At 43.9% G+C, this 17013-nt stretch overlaps 1 protein-coding gene across 2 annotated transcripts in view; it reads left to right on the top strand.

The window, feature by feature from the left end:
• LRGUK (leucine rich repeats and guanylate kinase domain containing) overlaps nt 1–14493 on the top strand; it is a 75220-nt gene extending 60727 nt beyond the window's left edge. Inside the window, exons 18-21 of one of the 2 annotated variants that reach the window (XM_032769103.2) lie at nt 4655–4786; nt 6692–6718; nt 10826–10998; nt 13865–14493. In XM_032769103.2, coding sequence (XP_032624994.2) covers nt 4655–4786; nt 6692–6718; nt 10826–10998; nt 13865–14016 — 484 coding nt within the window. In that variant the 3' untranslated portion in view covers nt 14017–14493. The remainder of the gene's footprint in view (nt 1–4654; nt 4787–6691; nt 6719–10825; nt 10999–13864) is intronic. The other variant, XM_075063724.1, reaches the window with a different exon arrangement.
• Nucleotides 14494–17013: the final 2520 nt, after the last annotated feature.

Raw genomic sequence — 17013 nt, 5'->3', positions numbered from 1 at the left:
TTTCGCCTGGGGCTAACATACCTGTTCCTCAGTACTTTACTGTAGCCATTTGGCCTTGCCCCATCACACTATCCCTTTCTTAATGATTCTGTTCACTTTTTTGACTGCCACTGCACATTGAGTGGATGTTTTCAGAGAACTATCCACTATGACTCCAAGATCTCTTGAGTGGTCACAGCTAATTTAGACCCCATCATTTTATATGTATAGTTGGGATTATGTTTTCGAATGTGCATTACTTTGCATTTATCAACATTGAATTTCATCTGCCATTTTGTTGCCCAGTCATCCAGTTTTGAGAGATCTTTTTGTAGCTCTTTTCAGTCTGCCTGGGACTTAATTATCTTGAATAGTTTTGTATCATCTGAAAATTTTGCCACCTCATTGTTTACCCCTTTTTCCAGATCATTTATGAATATGTTGAATAAGACTGGTCCCAGTACAGACCCCTGGGGGACACGACTATTTACCTCTCCCCATTCTGAAAACTGACCATTTATTCCTATCCTTTGTTTCCTATTTTTTAAGCAGTTACAAATCCCTCTTATCCCATGACTGCTTAATTTGCTTAAGAGCCTTTGGTGAGGGACTTTGCTTTCTGTGTCCCATTGATTATCCTCATACCACCAACTTTCTATGCTGCCTGTTATATGAATATCCTCATTTAATATGAGGCAGTCTAATTCACCCATCTTATTATTTAGACTTCTAGCATTTGTATATAGGCACTTTAAAAACTACACGATGTAATTGAATGGGACTTTTTTTCTTTTGACTGTCTCTCATCAGATCCTCCCTGTATTTTATCATCTTCCATACTCTCCTCCTTTTTAGGACACAGGGAATCTCCATTTATAGATCCTCCCCTAAGGGATGTCCGAACCACATGGCCGTCCGCACCTGTCGGCTTTCCTCAGCCCTTAGTTTGAAAACTGCTCTATGACCTTTTCAATTTTAAGACCCATCTATCTGGTTCCATTTTGGTTTATGTGGAGCCCATCCTTTCTATATAGGCTCCCCCTTTCCCAAAAGTTGCCCCAGTTCCTAAAAAATCCAAACCCCTCCTCCCTACCCCATCGTCTCATCCATGCACCGAGACCCTGCAGTTCTACCTGTCTAACTGGCTTTGCATGTGGATCTGGAATTGTTTCAGAGAATGCTACCATGGAGGTCCTGGACTTCAGTCTCTTACCTAGCAGCCTAAATTTGGCCTCCAGGACCTCTCTTCTATCTTTCCCTATATTATTGGTACCTACATGTACCAGGACCACTGGCTCCTTCCCAGCACTACATGTAAGCTTCTCTAGATGTCTCGAGAGATCTGCAACCTTCATAACAGGCAGGCAAGTCACAATGCTCCCGGTCATTGCACACCCAGCTATCTGTGTTTCTAATGATCGAATCTCCCATTGCTAATACCTGTCTCTTCCTAATAACTAGAGTTCCCTCCCCTGGAGAGGTATCCTAAGTGTGAAAAGTTACCGCAACATCATCTAGAAGGAGGGTCCCAACTATGGGATCATTTCTCTCTGCTCCAGTTAGATGCTCTCCTTCCCTAAGACGTTCACCCTCCTCAACAGCACAAAGGCTGTCAGACTGTGGGTAGGACCATTCTACCTGGAAAGTCTCATCTATGTACTTCTCTATCTCCCTTAGCTCTTCCAGCTCAGCCATCCTGGTGTCCAAAGCCCGTTCACAGTCTCTGAGGGCCAGGAGCTCCTTGCACCGAAGACACACATTCACCACCTGCCCATAGAGCAGATAATCATATATGCTGCACTGGGTGCAATAAACTGGGTAACTCCAGCTCTGGTGCTGGACTTCTGCCTGCATTCCCTTTTTACTCCTGAAGCTTGTTCCTTTGTTGTTGTTTTGTTTTTATCAGGGGGTGGTTTGGGCTTTAAGTTTCAAGAAGTGTAAGGAATGTTAAGTGCATGTAGCACCTTCCCCTGCCACACACACTTTCCCTGGAGAACTCCCTTGCAAAACTCCCCTGCTAGCCGCTCCTGTTTGCTGGCTTCTCTGGTCGCTTAGGAGCGGGCTTTTTAAAGTCCTGGTCTTCCTGAGTAGCCCCGCCCCCTGGTTAAGGGTTGATGGGTACAGGTTACAGGTATAATGTAATGTTGCTTTGCCACATTATTCTGTGCCCATTTTGGGGGCAGAAAGAAAGAGGTAGTAACTGTGGCCCTAGGTACATGGATGTCCTCTTCAGAGTGTCAAAGTGGACAAAGTTGAGGTAATTTCTTTTACTGGACCCGCTTCTGCTGTTCAGAGAGAGACAAGCTTTCGAGCTTACACAGAACCCTTCTTCAGGTCCGGGAAATGTACTCAGAAGTACTGAAACATCCTCATTCTCTCCCTAACAGAATTTGGCCCTATCAAAAATAGCACCACACCCACCTAGTCTCTCTAATATACTGTACCAACATGGCTACATCAATACTACATATGCTTCAGAGTAATTTAACTTAGCTGACATATTTTTCTTTCTTATTCAAGCTGCAGCAGCCTAAAGCAACAGAAATTAAAAACTCCCTGAATATGAATGTTTCTAATGAAACTGATGACAAAACCTTAATGACAGTCACAAACTCACTTGTCAGTGTGAAAAATAAGAGATTTGGCGAGGAGGGGAAATCCCTGTGAAGCCTTTTAAAACACGTTTCTTTCAATTGTCTGGCTGGTTGTTTTAAGTGTATCTATCAGTAGGGATTTAGCCTTTGAGAATGGGTCACTGATTCTGACTCAAAGCCTTCACTTTAGGGAGCAGAGTCCATTTTCCTGTGACGGATGAGTCCTTAGACTGTGACCTTCCATCTAAAGTGGTGCATGATGTATCCTCTTCTCAGATTTCTGTTTGAGCTCTCCTAACCTCTGCTGTCAAGCTGCGTGTTTCAGCATTGCATATTGAGTGGAGATATTTGTTAGGAAATGTGTGTAGGAGGAGGAGAGTTGTTTTTTGTTTCTTTTAAATGCCATGACATTGATGGCTCTCAAAAGCCTTCTAAATCAATGGCTCTGAGAGCTGGCAATGGGATAAAGGACCCTTTTTCTCTATGTAATTGGTTCAGGCCAATAATGACCAAAAGCCGTTACCTGCTGGCAACCATTTGGTGGCCTATTCAATAGAAATTTGTGGGCTCACTTTAAGGGAGATTTATTTGTAAGTAGGATTAATAGGATGAAACTAAGAAAGGGCAAATGAAAGACCAATGGCAGAAAAATCCTGTGTTAGGCTATGGAATGATTCCCCAAGGAAACTGGTGACAATCCCATCACTGACACATTTTAAAAAATAAACAGGATAAGGCACTAGAAAACGTGCAATAGGGAACAGTCCTGCACTGACAAATGTTGGTTTAGACAACCTGAAAGATCCTTTTGTGATTCTAGCGTCTGTGATTCCTGTGGGACAAGGATCTACAAACTACTTCTGCAGTTGACAACATTATTGGCAATCTTAGCAGAAGAGCTAAATAACGAGGAGACATGGCACTTAAATTGGCTGGTCACCCTTAGAAGAAAGAGGTTCCTTTAGTGCTGAGTTGGGATGTATCAGCAAGATGGCTGCTGCACCTGTACATAGGATAGATAAAGGACATCTTTTAAGAGCTGTAACTTAATTTTAAATAAAACATTTTAAGAAGGACTTCTCTTACATTGGAAATTCAGCAGTGCTCTTCGGCACTGTGACTAATGTCTATATATAAAATGGAGGCGATACTGCAGTTAGCGTGGGTTACATTTTGTTAGATGTGACCACGAGTGACTGTTGTAGAAGACATACAGAAGGAACTCCAGGCTTTGTTAATAATAGACACAAGATGATGAGAAAAATAATTCTGTATGCGAGACTTTCAAATGAGACCTGTGCTCCTAAGTCACTTGAGTGCATTTGAAAAGCTCACCCTTAATAGGTTTTAATAGATCAATCCCATTTTTTTTCCATTAAAACAAATGTGCTTAGCTTACCACTTTGGAATCAGGAGCACATAGATGCAATACTGATTGTAGTTCCAGGAGTCTGTGTGTATTGTTGTACCACACATGCTTTAGGGAGGTAGACATAGCTCAGTGGTTTGAGCATTGGCCTATTAAACCCAGGGTTGTGAGTTCAGTCCTTGAGGGGGCCACTTAGGGATCTGGGGCAAAAATTGGTCCTGCTAGTGAAGGCAGGGGACTGGACTCAATGACCTTTCAAGGTCCCTTCCAGTTTTAGGAGATTGGTATATCTCCAATTATTACCTTATTACAACGTGGTCTACTAAGCAGAGATGGGGACTGGGAGTCTGGACTCCTGCTTTCTCTTACCGTTTCAGTTGGTGCTTTGATACGTAACCTTGGGCAAGTCAGTTAGGCCAAAATTTTCAAAGATGGGCACCTAAAGTTAGGCACCTACATCCATTTAGAGATCTACGTTAGTGGTCTGAATTTTAAAGCAGCTGTCAGAATTCCTATTACAATCTAGGCTCTATGGGAAGTGTTGACTTTAACTTCTGTGGCTTACTTTCCCCATCTGAAAAATTGGATTAATACTAACCCAGCTTTATAAAGCACTCCGAGATACTCTGATGAAGGACACTAGATCAGTGCGTTGAAAGTAGTGGATTAATGTATGCACTGCCTGATTAACTTTCTTTTTATGTCATTTCAGGCATCTTGCAAGTACCCCAGCAGCGATCAGCCCACACAGATTACTGGAGCCACCATCATATACCTCTATGCTCCCAAGTGGAAGTAATGTCACCCAAGACCGGAGTCTGCCTCCTGCTAGCCCAGACACCAGGTGAGTTTAGCTGTTGGATGAACAGATGATTGCTGGACAGGTTGAAGGATAATGCTGTATCGCACAAGACTTAAAACCATTTCCCCAGTTAATGCAGTTGCCTCCTCTGTTACATCAACTGCCTTGCTAAACACATGTTGCTACAATGTGAAACATAACCTGGGGATGATATTGCATAAGTGCTGTAACTCATGTGGATGACCTAGCTGCAGACTGAAGACTTCACGAGCTTTGTTTTTAAAGGGGCATGTTGGAGAAGGGAAGGAAAAAATGGTAAAGGATGGGGAGAAGAATGGAAGAGACTGGGACTCCACGTAGAGAAACAAAACTAGAGTGATCACTATTTAAAGTCATAATTTACCAACAGTTACTGCACAGTGGTATCCAAGAGACCACAATGTTCTTCTGTCCTCTATATAAGGAGATAGTGGTGGTGACTGGAATACCATTGGGCCGGGAGGGGCTGGTGGTGATAGCCCTGTTTACTCAAATTCTGATCTAGTGGATTGTTTGAGCATCAGCAATCCCTCCAGCTCACTGTACCCAACCCTCCCATCCTGTTGCTCCATTTGTCTCTTTTCTTATCGTGTCCCTGTGCCTTTGTTATAACCCCTTCTTATGCCTTGACCCTCTCAGTCAAAGATGCCAAAGAGCTTGAGGGCGGGGGGCAGCTTGATCCTTGAGCACTGAACTCCCAGTTCCTCCTGCTACTGGCTGGGAAACCTCTGAGTGATCATTTGCTGCTGTGAGGGAGGGGAGTTAGGCCTCGGTCTTCTACTCCAAGTAGGAGACAGAGATAGGGAGTCTAATATTCATGTTTAGAGAGGGGAAACTGAGGAACAGAATGGTGAATTAATTTGCCTTTGTTTGTCCAGTGAGTCAGTGGTAAAGCCAGGATTAGAATTTATTGGTTCCTGACTGCCAGTCCTATTCTCGTTCCACACAGACCATAGTGCCTTTCCAGAGGTGTTTGAAAGAGATCTGTATGTCTTTTTTACCTTTCTAAAAAGGTAGTGTTAATTAGTTCTTGAAAACTTGTGTATATAGACAGTGACTTGGTCTGGTCTTGAGAGATGCAAAACATCCACAATCCCTTTTAAAGGGTATGAAGCAGTTCACTTTATCCCTTGTCCTTTAGGCTGCAGAGTTCTTGCTTTTTTGTGGATAAACTTGCTGGTGAAATACACTGACTGTTCTGTTTAAATCTTAAAGAGCTCATACATTTCCACTATATGCTGTCCAGCCGGCCACTATAATTACAGAAGTTAATGAACATGCTGTAAAAATGTTGAAATGGTAGGCCTCTGTGGATTAGATTGTACTGTGTACTTGTACCATATTGGAGTGTGCTGAAGGGAACAGAGTGAGTGCATGAGAGAGAGACAGTGCATAATAGGTTGCCAAGGGATTATGCATCATCTGCCCACACCAGTAAAGAGGCAAGCCCTATAACCCAAGTGAGTGTGAAGCTATGATGAGTTATAAAAGCGTTAAAACCCTTCACATATGGGAATGAATGTGTCTTTCACTCTAGCACAGTTTGGTGTTTTGACTTCAGCAGTGTTTTCATTCAACGCTCTTAATAACACAGTGGGAAAACAACTGTGAGGAGAGAGAAAGCAAACTGCTAATCTGATTCATTTTCTGTGCATGCATCAGGCCTACAGCAAAATATACAGTCATGTTGTCAAATCCTCTTGCAAGAAAAAATGAAGAAGGCCTGGATGAGAGTTGTTCATAGGCAGGATGGCAATGCTCTTGTATAGACTCCCTTTAGTGCTTTTGTAAAACATCACTTCAGAAACTTAATGCTAAGACCTGTGGTGGGTTTTTTTGGTTTGCGTATTGAGCTGAATTAATATTCTTTTATTTTCAATTCCATGCGTCCAACATTTGGGATGGCAGAAGCAGTAAAATGAAAAATCGCGTGCGGTAAGCGTATGGTGCAAATGTGGATTACTGGCCTGTGGGCATAGCAAACAAAGCACTGTCTCCTCACCTCTGGGACTAGGGCCAACTAATGAGTTGGGGAACTCATTGGGCAACATCCAAATCATATGCGTAATTCATCACATTCATTAGTTACTGCCCTAGTTTGAGCTGTTATGGAAACCGAACCAACTGTTATCCCTAAAAGCAGGAGGCCTGTAGGCCACTGACACTTAGTGTGGTGAGGCTCAGTACTGTAGCTGGTCTGTGACTAGAAAACAGGCATTCCATGGTTCTGCTCCAAGGGCCAGCCCAAAGCACATGTCTAATGGGTGGCTGCACAGGGACCTGCATTCTTTAGGCACACCTCTGGCCTTCTTTTCCTTCTGTGATCTCCTCTCTACCTTGTAAGGTGAACTTCTGGGCCCAACCCTTCATGATCCCATAGAAGAAAGCCCCATGATCCACACTTCCTAGATTTCAGATAGCCTCTGCTGGTTACTAATCTCTCCCCTCATAAATGTGCTGTGTGGGTTTCTGTCAGAGGCTCCACTTATCTTCACACAGGGGCCTAAACAACTTTAGTTGTTATTGGTCCCTTAGGCAGTGCAGACATGGAGCCAGATGCTTAGCTGGTGTAAATCAGTGCAGCTCTATTGACTTCGATGGAGCTAGGTTGATTTACATCAGCTGAGGGTCTGACCCAGAAAATTAATTAATTAATGTGAATGGTACCATCACCACCATACAACATGCAATGGAAAACACTGATCTGCTGCACTGTCACGTGTTAACATGGAATTATGTATCTTAGAGTTGAGAATTTGTTTTGCAATCCAGTACAGATACATCCAGTACAGTGAGTGTCCGTATGAGACCGCATTATAGTCCAGTGCTATAATCCTCAATTTCTTTCTTTTATATAAATCTTGGTTATATGCACTATGATCTAATTATTCCACTTTATTGTCCTGTTTTGAGCATGCTTGTTTTCTGTTCTTTTCACTTTACCAGAGTCACGGGGTGGGGAATTTGTCTTGGTGGAAGGAAAAGAGGAGAAAAGTAAATTCTGAAGGGAAGCCTGGACATCCCTACCTAACTATAGACACTAATTATTCTCCCAGTGCCCCTGTAGTGAGGGGTTGAAGATGCGCTAGATGATCAGAACTGATTTACAGAATTTTTGGCTGGGGCAATGCCTGGGGGAGATGTTTCAAAGGAACAAATGGCAGTTAGGTGCCCAATTCCCACTGAATGTCAATGAGTTGACAAGCAGTCAGATTCTGTGATGACAGGGGCCATATAACCCCTGCTTGCCCCACCCAATTCACTGACATTTTTTTCACGTTGAGGAATTTTTCAGGAGTCCTGTAGTATATGATTGTTTATTTTTATTACATTTATGCCTACAGGCCCAATCAAGGATCAGGACCCTTTGTGCACAGCCCATATCAGACTTATCGGTAGAGCCTAGGGTGACCAGATGTCCCATTTTCCCCAATATTTGGGGCTTTTTCTTATATAGTCACTTCTTACCCCCCACTCCCTGTTCTGATTTTTCACACTGCTATCTGGTCACCCTAGTAGAACCCCTGATACAGACTTATTACAACTCACCAGGAGTGAGGGATGAGTTAACAGAAAGACATCAAGCGTTTTTCTTGTCGTTCATTATATACCTTGTGTCACAAATGCCACATCATAATCCATCACTATTCAGGGACACAGTGTAAGACAACTCAGAATTGCCTGTTATTGCATTGGATTGTATCACATTGCAGGCAGACTTGACATGTTCATGTACGCTATATGGAGATGGACGCGAGGTTAAATTCCAGCCTGAATGCTATTTATTTTTCGTTTTTGTTAGGAGACAGATGCAGGGCTGTGTTCTAGAACAGCAGAGCAGGGAGCTGACCCTTCAGAAACTAGTATTTGCATTGGCACTGATATTTTTGAAAAACCCAAAGCTGATGTTTAATCTTAGCCTGGATTTACAACTGCCAGTAACTGCTTTGCCGTTCTGTAATTACGCCTGGTGGGTATTATGGGGAGCTAAAATGAGATCACTGTTAGGGTTAAGCACATTGCTTCAGCAGGGCACCCCCAGGTCACATTGACTTCAGCGAGAGATGTGAATGTTCAGGACTTCTCAGGGTTTAATCCTGCTCGGATTGAGGTCAATAGCACAATCTCCATTGCTGTCCATGGGCCAGGATCAGGCCTTCAGTAAAGATCATTTCCTGGTGTTTTTTTCTGGGCTTTATGCCACTACTGTATCTCATTCTTTTGATTCTTTCGCCCTCATATTTTGAATTTCCTTATTTTTTTATTTCAAAGGCTCTGCCAGTTCATAACCCTGTCTGCTCCTTAAACCATTCACCCTTCTCCCCCAAAGACATTCTAATCACAGTGTTATCACAGGTAATTGCACTCCACGCAGGAATCACTGGGCAAAATGCTCTGGCCTGGCTTGTGCAGGAGGTCAGCTTAGATAACCAAAATGGTCCCTTCTGGCTTTAGAATCTACGAATCAATGTTTTCTTTCACACAATAGGCCAGAACAGCTGTTGTGTTAAGATGGACTTTATTAAATGTCTACTACAGTCTCTTAAAGTTTCTATGTGATTTCTTGTTTACAATGGGTATTTACTGGTATGAAACATCTTCTTTGCAGTAAATGTGCATCAAGGCATTTTTTCCCCTTAAACAAAGTGTTTGTTATAGATGCTGGATTCACACCCTTGGAGACTGAAATGTGTGTAGTCTCAGAACAAGTGACAACCCAGGGACTATCATTGTCATGCTAATCTGTGTCCACGTTGACCTGCAGACAAGCTGCCCATTCAGGCCTTGGCCTCTGTGTTGATTTTCCACAGTAGAGCCAAATGTAGAGGTGCAGGGCTGGTGCTAGCATTTAGGCAGCCTAGGCAATCGCCTAGGGCGCCAGGATTATTGAGGGGGCGGCATTTTGCCGGGGGGGCGGCAAGTGGCTCCGGTTGACCTGCCACAGGCATGCCTGCAGAGAGTCCATTGGTCTGCGGCTCTGGTGGAGCTGCCGCAGTCGTGCCTGCAGATGGTCGGCTGCTCGTGCGGCTCAGGTGGACCTCCCGCAGGCATGCCTGCGGCAGCTCCACCAGAGCCACGGACCAACGGATCTTCCGCAGGAATGCCTGCTGCAGCTCCACCAGAGGCGCAGGATCAGCGCGGGGGGCGGCAAAATGGCCGTGCGCCTAGGGCGCGAGAAACCCTGGCACCGGTCCTGTAGAGGTGGCTTTGTGCCACAGAGGCCTGAGTGAAGTGAGACCGCCAGCTGCTTCTGTATAGGCTACCCAACCTCCAGGTTATTTATTAGCAGTATTACAGTGGTGCTTTTTCCCTCCAGCGCACATTGTGCTAGGCACTGTACGTATGCATGGTCAGAGATGGTCCGTTCCTTGAGGAGTGTACACTCTAAATAGACAAGACCGAGAAAGTGTGAAAGAAAGGAGGTGTTATTCATTTCCTTTTACAGAGGGGAACTGAGGGAGAAAGAGACTAAGTGACTGGCCCAAAATCACCTTGAGAGTCTGTGCCAGAGCTGGAAACTGAAACCAGATCTTCTAAATCCCAGTTCAGGGCCTTGACCACAGAACCATCCTTTGATTCTGCCTGGATGTGTCTTCTAGACAACGTTAAAATTTCCTTATGAGCCTCACAGATCTTCTATTAACTAAATAGATCTTTGTCATTTTTGTAACTTCTTCATTTTATCCCAAAATCACTCACTGAGAGACACTTTATTATGCTGAACATAGAATTGGCAAACAGGAACTCTTTGCGTTCGAATCCCGTCTCTCCAGCTGATTCATTCTGTAGCATGAACCTCTGCTTTTCTTTCTCAGTCTGTGACTGATTAAATACATTAAAATTAAAGTGGATGCTGGCAGTTTTGTTTACTACCTCCAAAGGAGTTTTGTCATGTGTGGAAGAAGCGCTGTGTAACTGCTGAGTCTGATGATTTATTTCAGGCTCCCGATTGACAATATTACTGGTGTCATTGAAGTCATGTTAAACTCACAGTGTATGGTTTTTATTACCATGAAAGAATAAATCCATTCTCACTCTCAGCTCCAGAGAATCACGTGCCACTACTGGGTTATCTATAATGTCTTCGGCTGGTGCATTTTCTACAGAAAGCTTGTCTGCCCGGAGCCCAGTTCCTAGTCCTCGATACTCCGAAGAGGCCAATGCAGAATGTGGGGACACTGGAGGAACCAGCAATGGAATGGAAAGTTTGAAAGGTCTGAATTGTTTCCCAAAATAATCTACTTTTTTGCTCAGCCTTTGTAATAAGGGCAGGGTAGTTATTGTGTAGGTCAGTGATACTCAGACTGAGGCTCGCAGGTGGCTCTTTAATGTGGCATCCGCGGCTCTTTGCAGCACATGATATCAAAACACTGTGATTTAATTATTAACCAATCGAAGCTATTAACCAATCAGGATGCTATTTCCGTGTTATTAACTAATTGTAGTTTATAAAATAATAATACTTGGTCAGCCATTTTGCTTTGAGAATAATATATATTTAAGTATATGCATATAATATATAGAAACTAAATATTTCCCCTTTCATAGTGTTTACATAGGAATATATAGTACTGTAGTAAATGAAACAATGAACTCGCATGACTGTGGTTCTTTTGGGTTATGTTGATTGCTAATTTGGTTCCTGAGCCACTGAGGTCTGAATATTAGGGTATTAGTAAATCCAGATTACAGTGCAATTACATTGTCTCAACTTCTAATATTACATGTGTGACGATGTGGTTCTGGCGGGACCCAACTGAGAGTGCCAAATCAGGACCAATTGCTCAAACAGGGCAGTCACAGCCCAAGGCTGGGGTTTTTCCACCTCTAAGGCAAACCAAGCCAGCCAGACAAAAATGACTTTGGTGTCACCCCACTGGCTAACCTCAAGTCACACAAGCAATTTCCTTAGACACTCCAGTCTCCCAGTATCACCAACCATCCCAACCCGTCCATGGGATGAATGGTTATGAAAACCAACACCCCAGTAAAAGAGAAAAGTTCTCTCGATCAAAGGACCAGCCCCAGACCCAGAGTCATATCGTTTATTAGAGAAATTAAATAAAGATATTACACAGAGTTTGGCCGTGTCAGTCATTATCCTGGGGGCACATACAGAGTAGGGGGCGCGTAGTCTTGTTAGGTTAGTTATAGATGTCTACAGTCGGTATTTGTCCCCATGCGGGGTGTACGGTGGGTGGAGTCAAATATAGTGGAGGCAGCCAGTGAGGGTACATCGCATCATTCTAATGGGTACAGATAGTCATGATGAGAGCAAGCGGGCCGGGTAATGGGACAGAGGTACCCCACGTTGTGGATCCAGATCGGGGTTCTGACTCAGGGATGTATGTTTAAGTAGGGGGGTGGTAAGGGTTTTCCCCTCCCCCCCGTTGGTGCGCTGGAGCCATCGGCCACTCCTGGTACTGCGGTGGGCCGGTGATTGTTGTCGGTGTAAAGTCCCTGACCCGGATATGTTCCGAGAACCCATCAACGTCTCATGAGCGTGCTAGCGACGGCCCCCACAGGCCTAAGTACACGTTCTTACAGGGTCCCAGGCGTCCTAGGCCCCGACGATCAGGGGCGCAGTGTAAATCGTAGCCCTTTGCCCGCAAAGTGTCCTAGAAGGGGGCATGTTGCGAGTTTACGGCGCTCGGCTTTGGCGAACGCGAGGGTCCGTTCCGAAACGGGATCGTCACGTCGACAGGATGATCTTTTTTCCACCGCGCTGTGACGAGATTGTCTGGGGCAGCGGGTCTGTCGTGTTTATACACCATCAATCTTCTCCCAATACGCTGTGCCCACCTTAGATCTAAATCAAAGGTTTTCAAAACAGAAAAGATAGAGATGGAGAGCAGAATTGGTTAAATGGTAACAATACATACATAATGGCATAAAGTTCTTGGTTCATCTTGTGTAGCAGTGTGGAATGAACGCAGGTTAATTTAAAGTCTCTGGAGCAACATCCCCAGCTGGGATGGTTCGTCAGTCCCTTGTGTGAGCTTCAGCTTTGCAAAGTCCCCAGAGTAGAGACAGATGAAGACAAATGAGACGAGCCTCTGCCTTTAATATGACCTTTCAGGTGTACGAACACTCCTTTGTTCCTACTGTGGAAGACAGCAAAATGTGCGTTGTGCAGTCACCATGGGCCAGTGTTCCTGCATACTTGCTGGCCACAAGGGCGTATTCGCCTTCCTCTCCAATTGGGTCAATGTTGTAGGTGATGGTCCTTAATGCGGCCGTCAAAGCAGCCTAGCTTGGCTGAGCACCAGCTTGCTGGGGTGTACTCCCAGAACGCCAGCACCAAATTTGAAAATTACAGACAGCATACAGCCAATATTCATAAACTCAACTCAAATATGACCAGACATACAGACAGCATAATCATAACCAGTAACCTGTAACCTGGTCTTAGACACCTTATATGACCCCCTTTACATAGGATTTGGTGCCACTACAGAATCTTGGTTGCAACCCATGTTCTATATGGTCCCAGTTTATATCAATAACGTCACAACATGTCTTAAGAACACCAAATGGTGGGAATAAATGTAGGTATGTAGTTAACTTTCCACTTCTATGAATTCGGGGTAGGCACTAGGACTGGTTGAAAATTTCCTGGTAACTCTTTTTCAACAGAAAATTGAGTTTTCAGCTAAATAAATTTTGTGGAAAATTTCAACTTTTTATTGAAAAACAAAATACAAAAAAATTTAAATTAGAAAATTTTGCTGTGATGCTTCGTGGGAGTTGTAGTTTGGGTGCCTCATGCCGCCATCCTGCTCTCTGGGCTGAGTTCCACAGCAAGACGACATCTTCCTTTTCCTTTGGCCCTATAAGATCATTTGAACTAGGGGTCACAGGCTCAGTATAGATCCGCTCTCCACTGGGAAAGTTCCAGTTGAATCACATGCAGATTTCTCAGCTGGTGCAAGTTTTGAAAGTGTCTGCTTGCTGTGGTGCTTGCGAAGAAGGGGGGGTACCAGAGAGGAAGGCCAGTGGCAGGATTATATAGTGTTGTTCAGTGAGAACAATCTTTATTTCCTTGAAATTGCTTACTAACTTGTTTATTAATCCTTGCAGACACTGAACTTTGTAGTGACACTCTTGAAAAAAAAGCCAGCAAATCTAAGTCCAGTTCTCCTCGTGTGCCCCAGATTGCAAACCGACCAGGCTCCGACACCAAGCCCATCCTACCTCCAATCCCATCAGGGCGGAAAAAGACAAACCCTTGATGGTTGACATCAGCTGAGGCATTGCCTTGATCAAGCCCCTTTCTGCAGTCTAACTTGAATACTGGTTTTGATATAATTTCACACACACACAAAGAAAAGTCTATCGAAGAATATTGTCTTTCTGAATCCATCTCTGATTAATTCTGAATCACTCTTCTCTTTAAAAAAAAGTTATTTATTTACAACTTTTTCAAAAGTACTTTCTGCTTTTCCCAGAGCTAGAAATGATTTCCCCAGATGCTCCCCCACTTGGAAATGTGTCAGAATTTTCCCCGAGATCCATGTGATCAGACCTTCCAGGGATATTTTTTCTGTTTCACTGACTTAATTGAGGTGTGGAAGCTTGAAGGCCTCTGATGATAATGTTGCTTATAGTACAGGACTGCTGAATTAGTTTTTGCTAAGAGAGATTTAATGTGATACTTAGATTTAAGTGAGGAAGAGAAACTACTTAATTCCAAGGCAACCTTTTATAGAAGCTATATCTTTAGAAATGAGAAGTTATTTTTAATATACATGTATATTGAAACAAACAACTCACAAAGGAATCATCAGAAAAAATCTTTAATTAATTTGATTTTGGTAAAGTTTTAACTATTTTCTGATTATGCTGAGATCTGTTTTTGCCATATATAATAGAAATGGAGTCTCAATATTAAACAAAACTCAGACATTAACCTTGTTCATTATTAATTTATATGACTATCTATATTTACTTTGTTATCTTTACTGAACAAATAACCCGCTCTGACAAGCTTGCACTGTGAAGCCCTATTGCATGTGCATGCACCTTGCAAATGTGAGAAGACATGATCTATGATCTATTACACCAGAGTGGATTAAACTTTGCTTGTGGAACTGCTCTGGATTTACCCCAATGTCACTGATCAGAATTTGGCCAGGGCCCATAAAATCTAAATTAGACAGACAAAAAAAGAACAACAGATTATGGCATGTAAGGGATAAATCCAATATCCTGAACTTAATAAATACACCGCTACCCCGCTATAACGCGACCCAATATAACACAGGTTCGCGTATAGCGCAGTAGCAGCGGGGCTCCAGTGGCGCTTTAAAGGGTCCGGGGCTCCGGCTGCTGCAGGGAGCCCATGGCCCTTTAAATCACCGCTGGAGCCCTGCTGCTGCTACCCTAGGGCTGCGGAAGCGGGGCTCCGCCAGCGATTTAAAGGGCCTGGGCTCCCCGCGGCCGGAGTGCCGAGCTCTTTAAATCACTGCTGCAGCCCTGCCACCACTACCCCAATATAATGGTGTTTCACCTATAAAGCGACTGCGTTATATTGGGGTAGAGGTATATTATAAAAACACAGTGAAGCACCAGCCCTTTTGTGATTACTGCAGTGCACCCCCAAACAAGCTTTCCTTGTTTCTCCCCTCACAATCTTATCAGTCCTTTAGCCCAAGGTTATCTTACTTTTTTTGCTGTCTGTGTTTGTGTGCATAATAAAACAAAATGGATTGAGAAAAAAAAGGCTCTTTGTTCATTCCCCACATGGTGGTTGGTGAGGGTGGAATTTACAGGGGAGAAAAGGGAATGGAAGGGAGTGTTTGGTAGGGAACACCACAGATAAGTGTCACATTACTGTGATTCATTGCTGAAACTGGTTTTCAAAACCTCACAGAGATACAGAGCCCCTCACTGGGCTCTGCCCTGGTATCTGGCTGCTCAAAATTGGCTGCCAAGTGCTCAGCCTCAACCCACCCACCCCCCAGCAGAAACTTTTTTCTCTTTGTTTCACAGATTTTATGGAGCACACAGCAGGCAGCAATAGCAGTGGGGATATTGCTTTCACTGAGGTCTAACCTCATAAGCAAACAGCACCATTGACCTTTTAAATGTCCTTCCTGCTGTCCAGGGGGCCGGTACGGTTTCATGAGCCATGGGAGCAAGGGGTAGGCTGGGTCTCCAAGGATCACAATTGGCATGGCAACATAATCAATGGTTATTTTGCAGTCTGGACAGAAAGTCCCTGCTTGCAACTTTCTGAACAGACCTGTGTTCCTAAAGATGTGCGCCTCATGCACCTTTCCCGACCATCCCACATTGACATTGGTGAACTGGTCCCTGTGATCCACCAGCACTTGCAACACCATTGAGAAGTAGCCTTTTCAGTTTATATATGCTTTGGCAAGGTGGTCTGGTGCCAAGATTGGGATATGCATGCCATCTACTGTCCCACTGCAGTTAGGGAACCCCATCGCACAGCTGCGCGGGGGCCCATGCTTATTGGGCTATGGCAGCTGCATGGCTAAAAGATGCAAAAAAAACCTTGGTTTGTTTGCCGTTGATCTCAGGGAGGGAGGAAAGTGCATCATTGGCGGCTAACACCAGGTTCCCATTACCACCCATGACAATGTTTTGGTCCCATGAGGCACTGCAAGCCCTACCCAAAATTCCATTTGCACTAGCTACCTGCAGTGTGGCGCACCGTGCTTCAATGCAAGCATGCCGCTGACACAGCATGGTGTGGACACACAAGATTGACTTGCTTAACTCAGAGACTTGCTGTTAATTTACATAAAGTTGACTTAAGCCATATCCGCACTACAACGTTAAGTCTCTGAGTTTTACAGAGGTCAGTAGTACAAGCTGGTTAATTTCCCTTTTTTCCCCCAAGTAAACATTCAGCAGTCAGACGCGATGCCCAAAACTATGGGTTATTGCTTTGTGAACTCAAGATTCAGCACTTCACAGATAATTTATGTAGTTTTTCACCCAACCTGTGAAATTAAGTATTAGTCCCATTTTACAGATGGATAAAATGAGAGCTGGAATGATTTGCCAGTCTCACAGGGTGTAGCGAGACTAGAACCCAGAAGTCCTGGCCCCTAGTCCCCTGTTGTCATAAGTAGATAGGTAAGGTAAGGGTTAATTTTCTTTTGCCTGTAAAGGGTGAACAAAGGGAACCAAACACCTGACCAGAGGACCAATCAGAGAACTGGATTTTTTAAAAGTCAGGGGCGGGAATTGTGTACTCT

Source organism: Chelonoidis abingdonii, chromosome 1 (assembly GCF_003597395.2).
Source record: "Chelonoidis abingdonii isolate Lonesome George chromosome 1, CheloAbing_2.0, whole genome shotgun sequence".
Lineage (NCBI taxonomy): Eukaryota > Metazoa > Chordata > Testudines > Testudinidae > Chelonoidis > Chelonoidis abingdonii.
The sequence above is the reverse complement of the archived record's forward strand: the minus strand, read 5'-3'. Positions and strand labels throughout refer to the sequence as shown.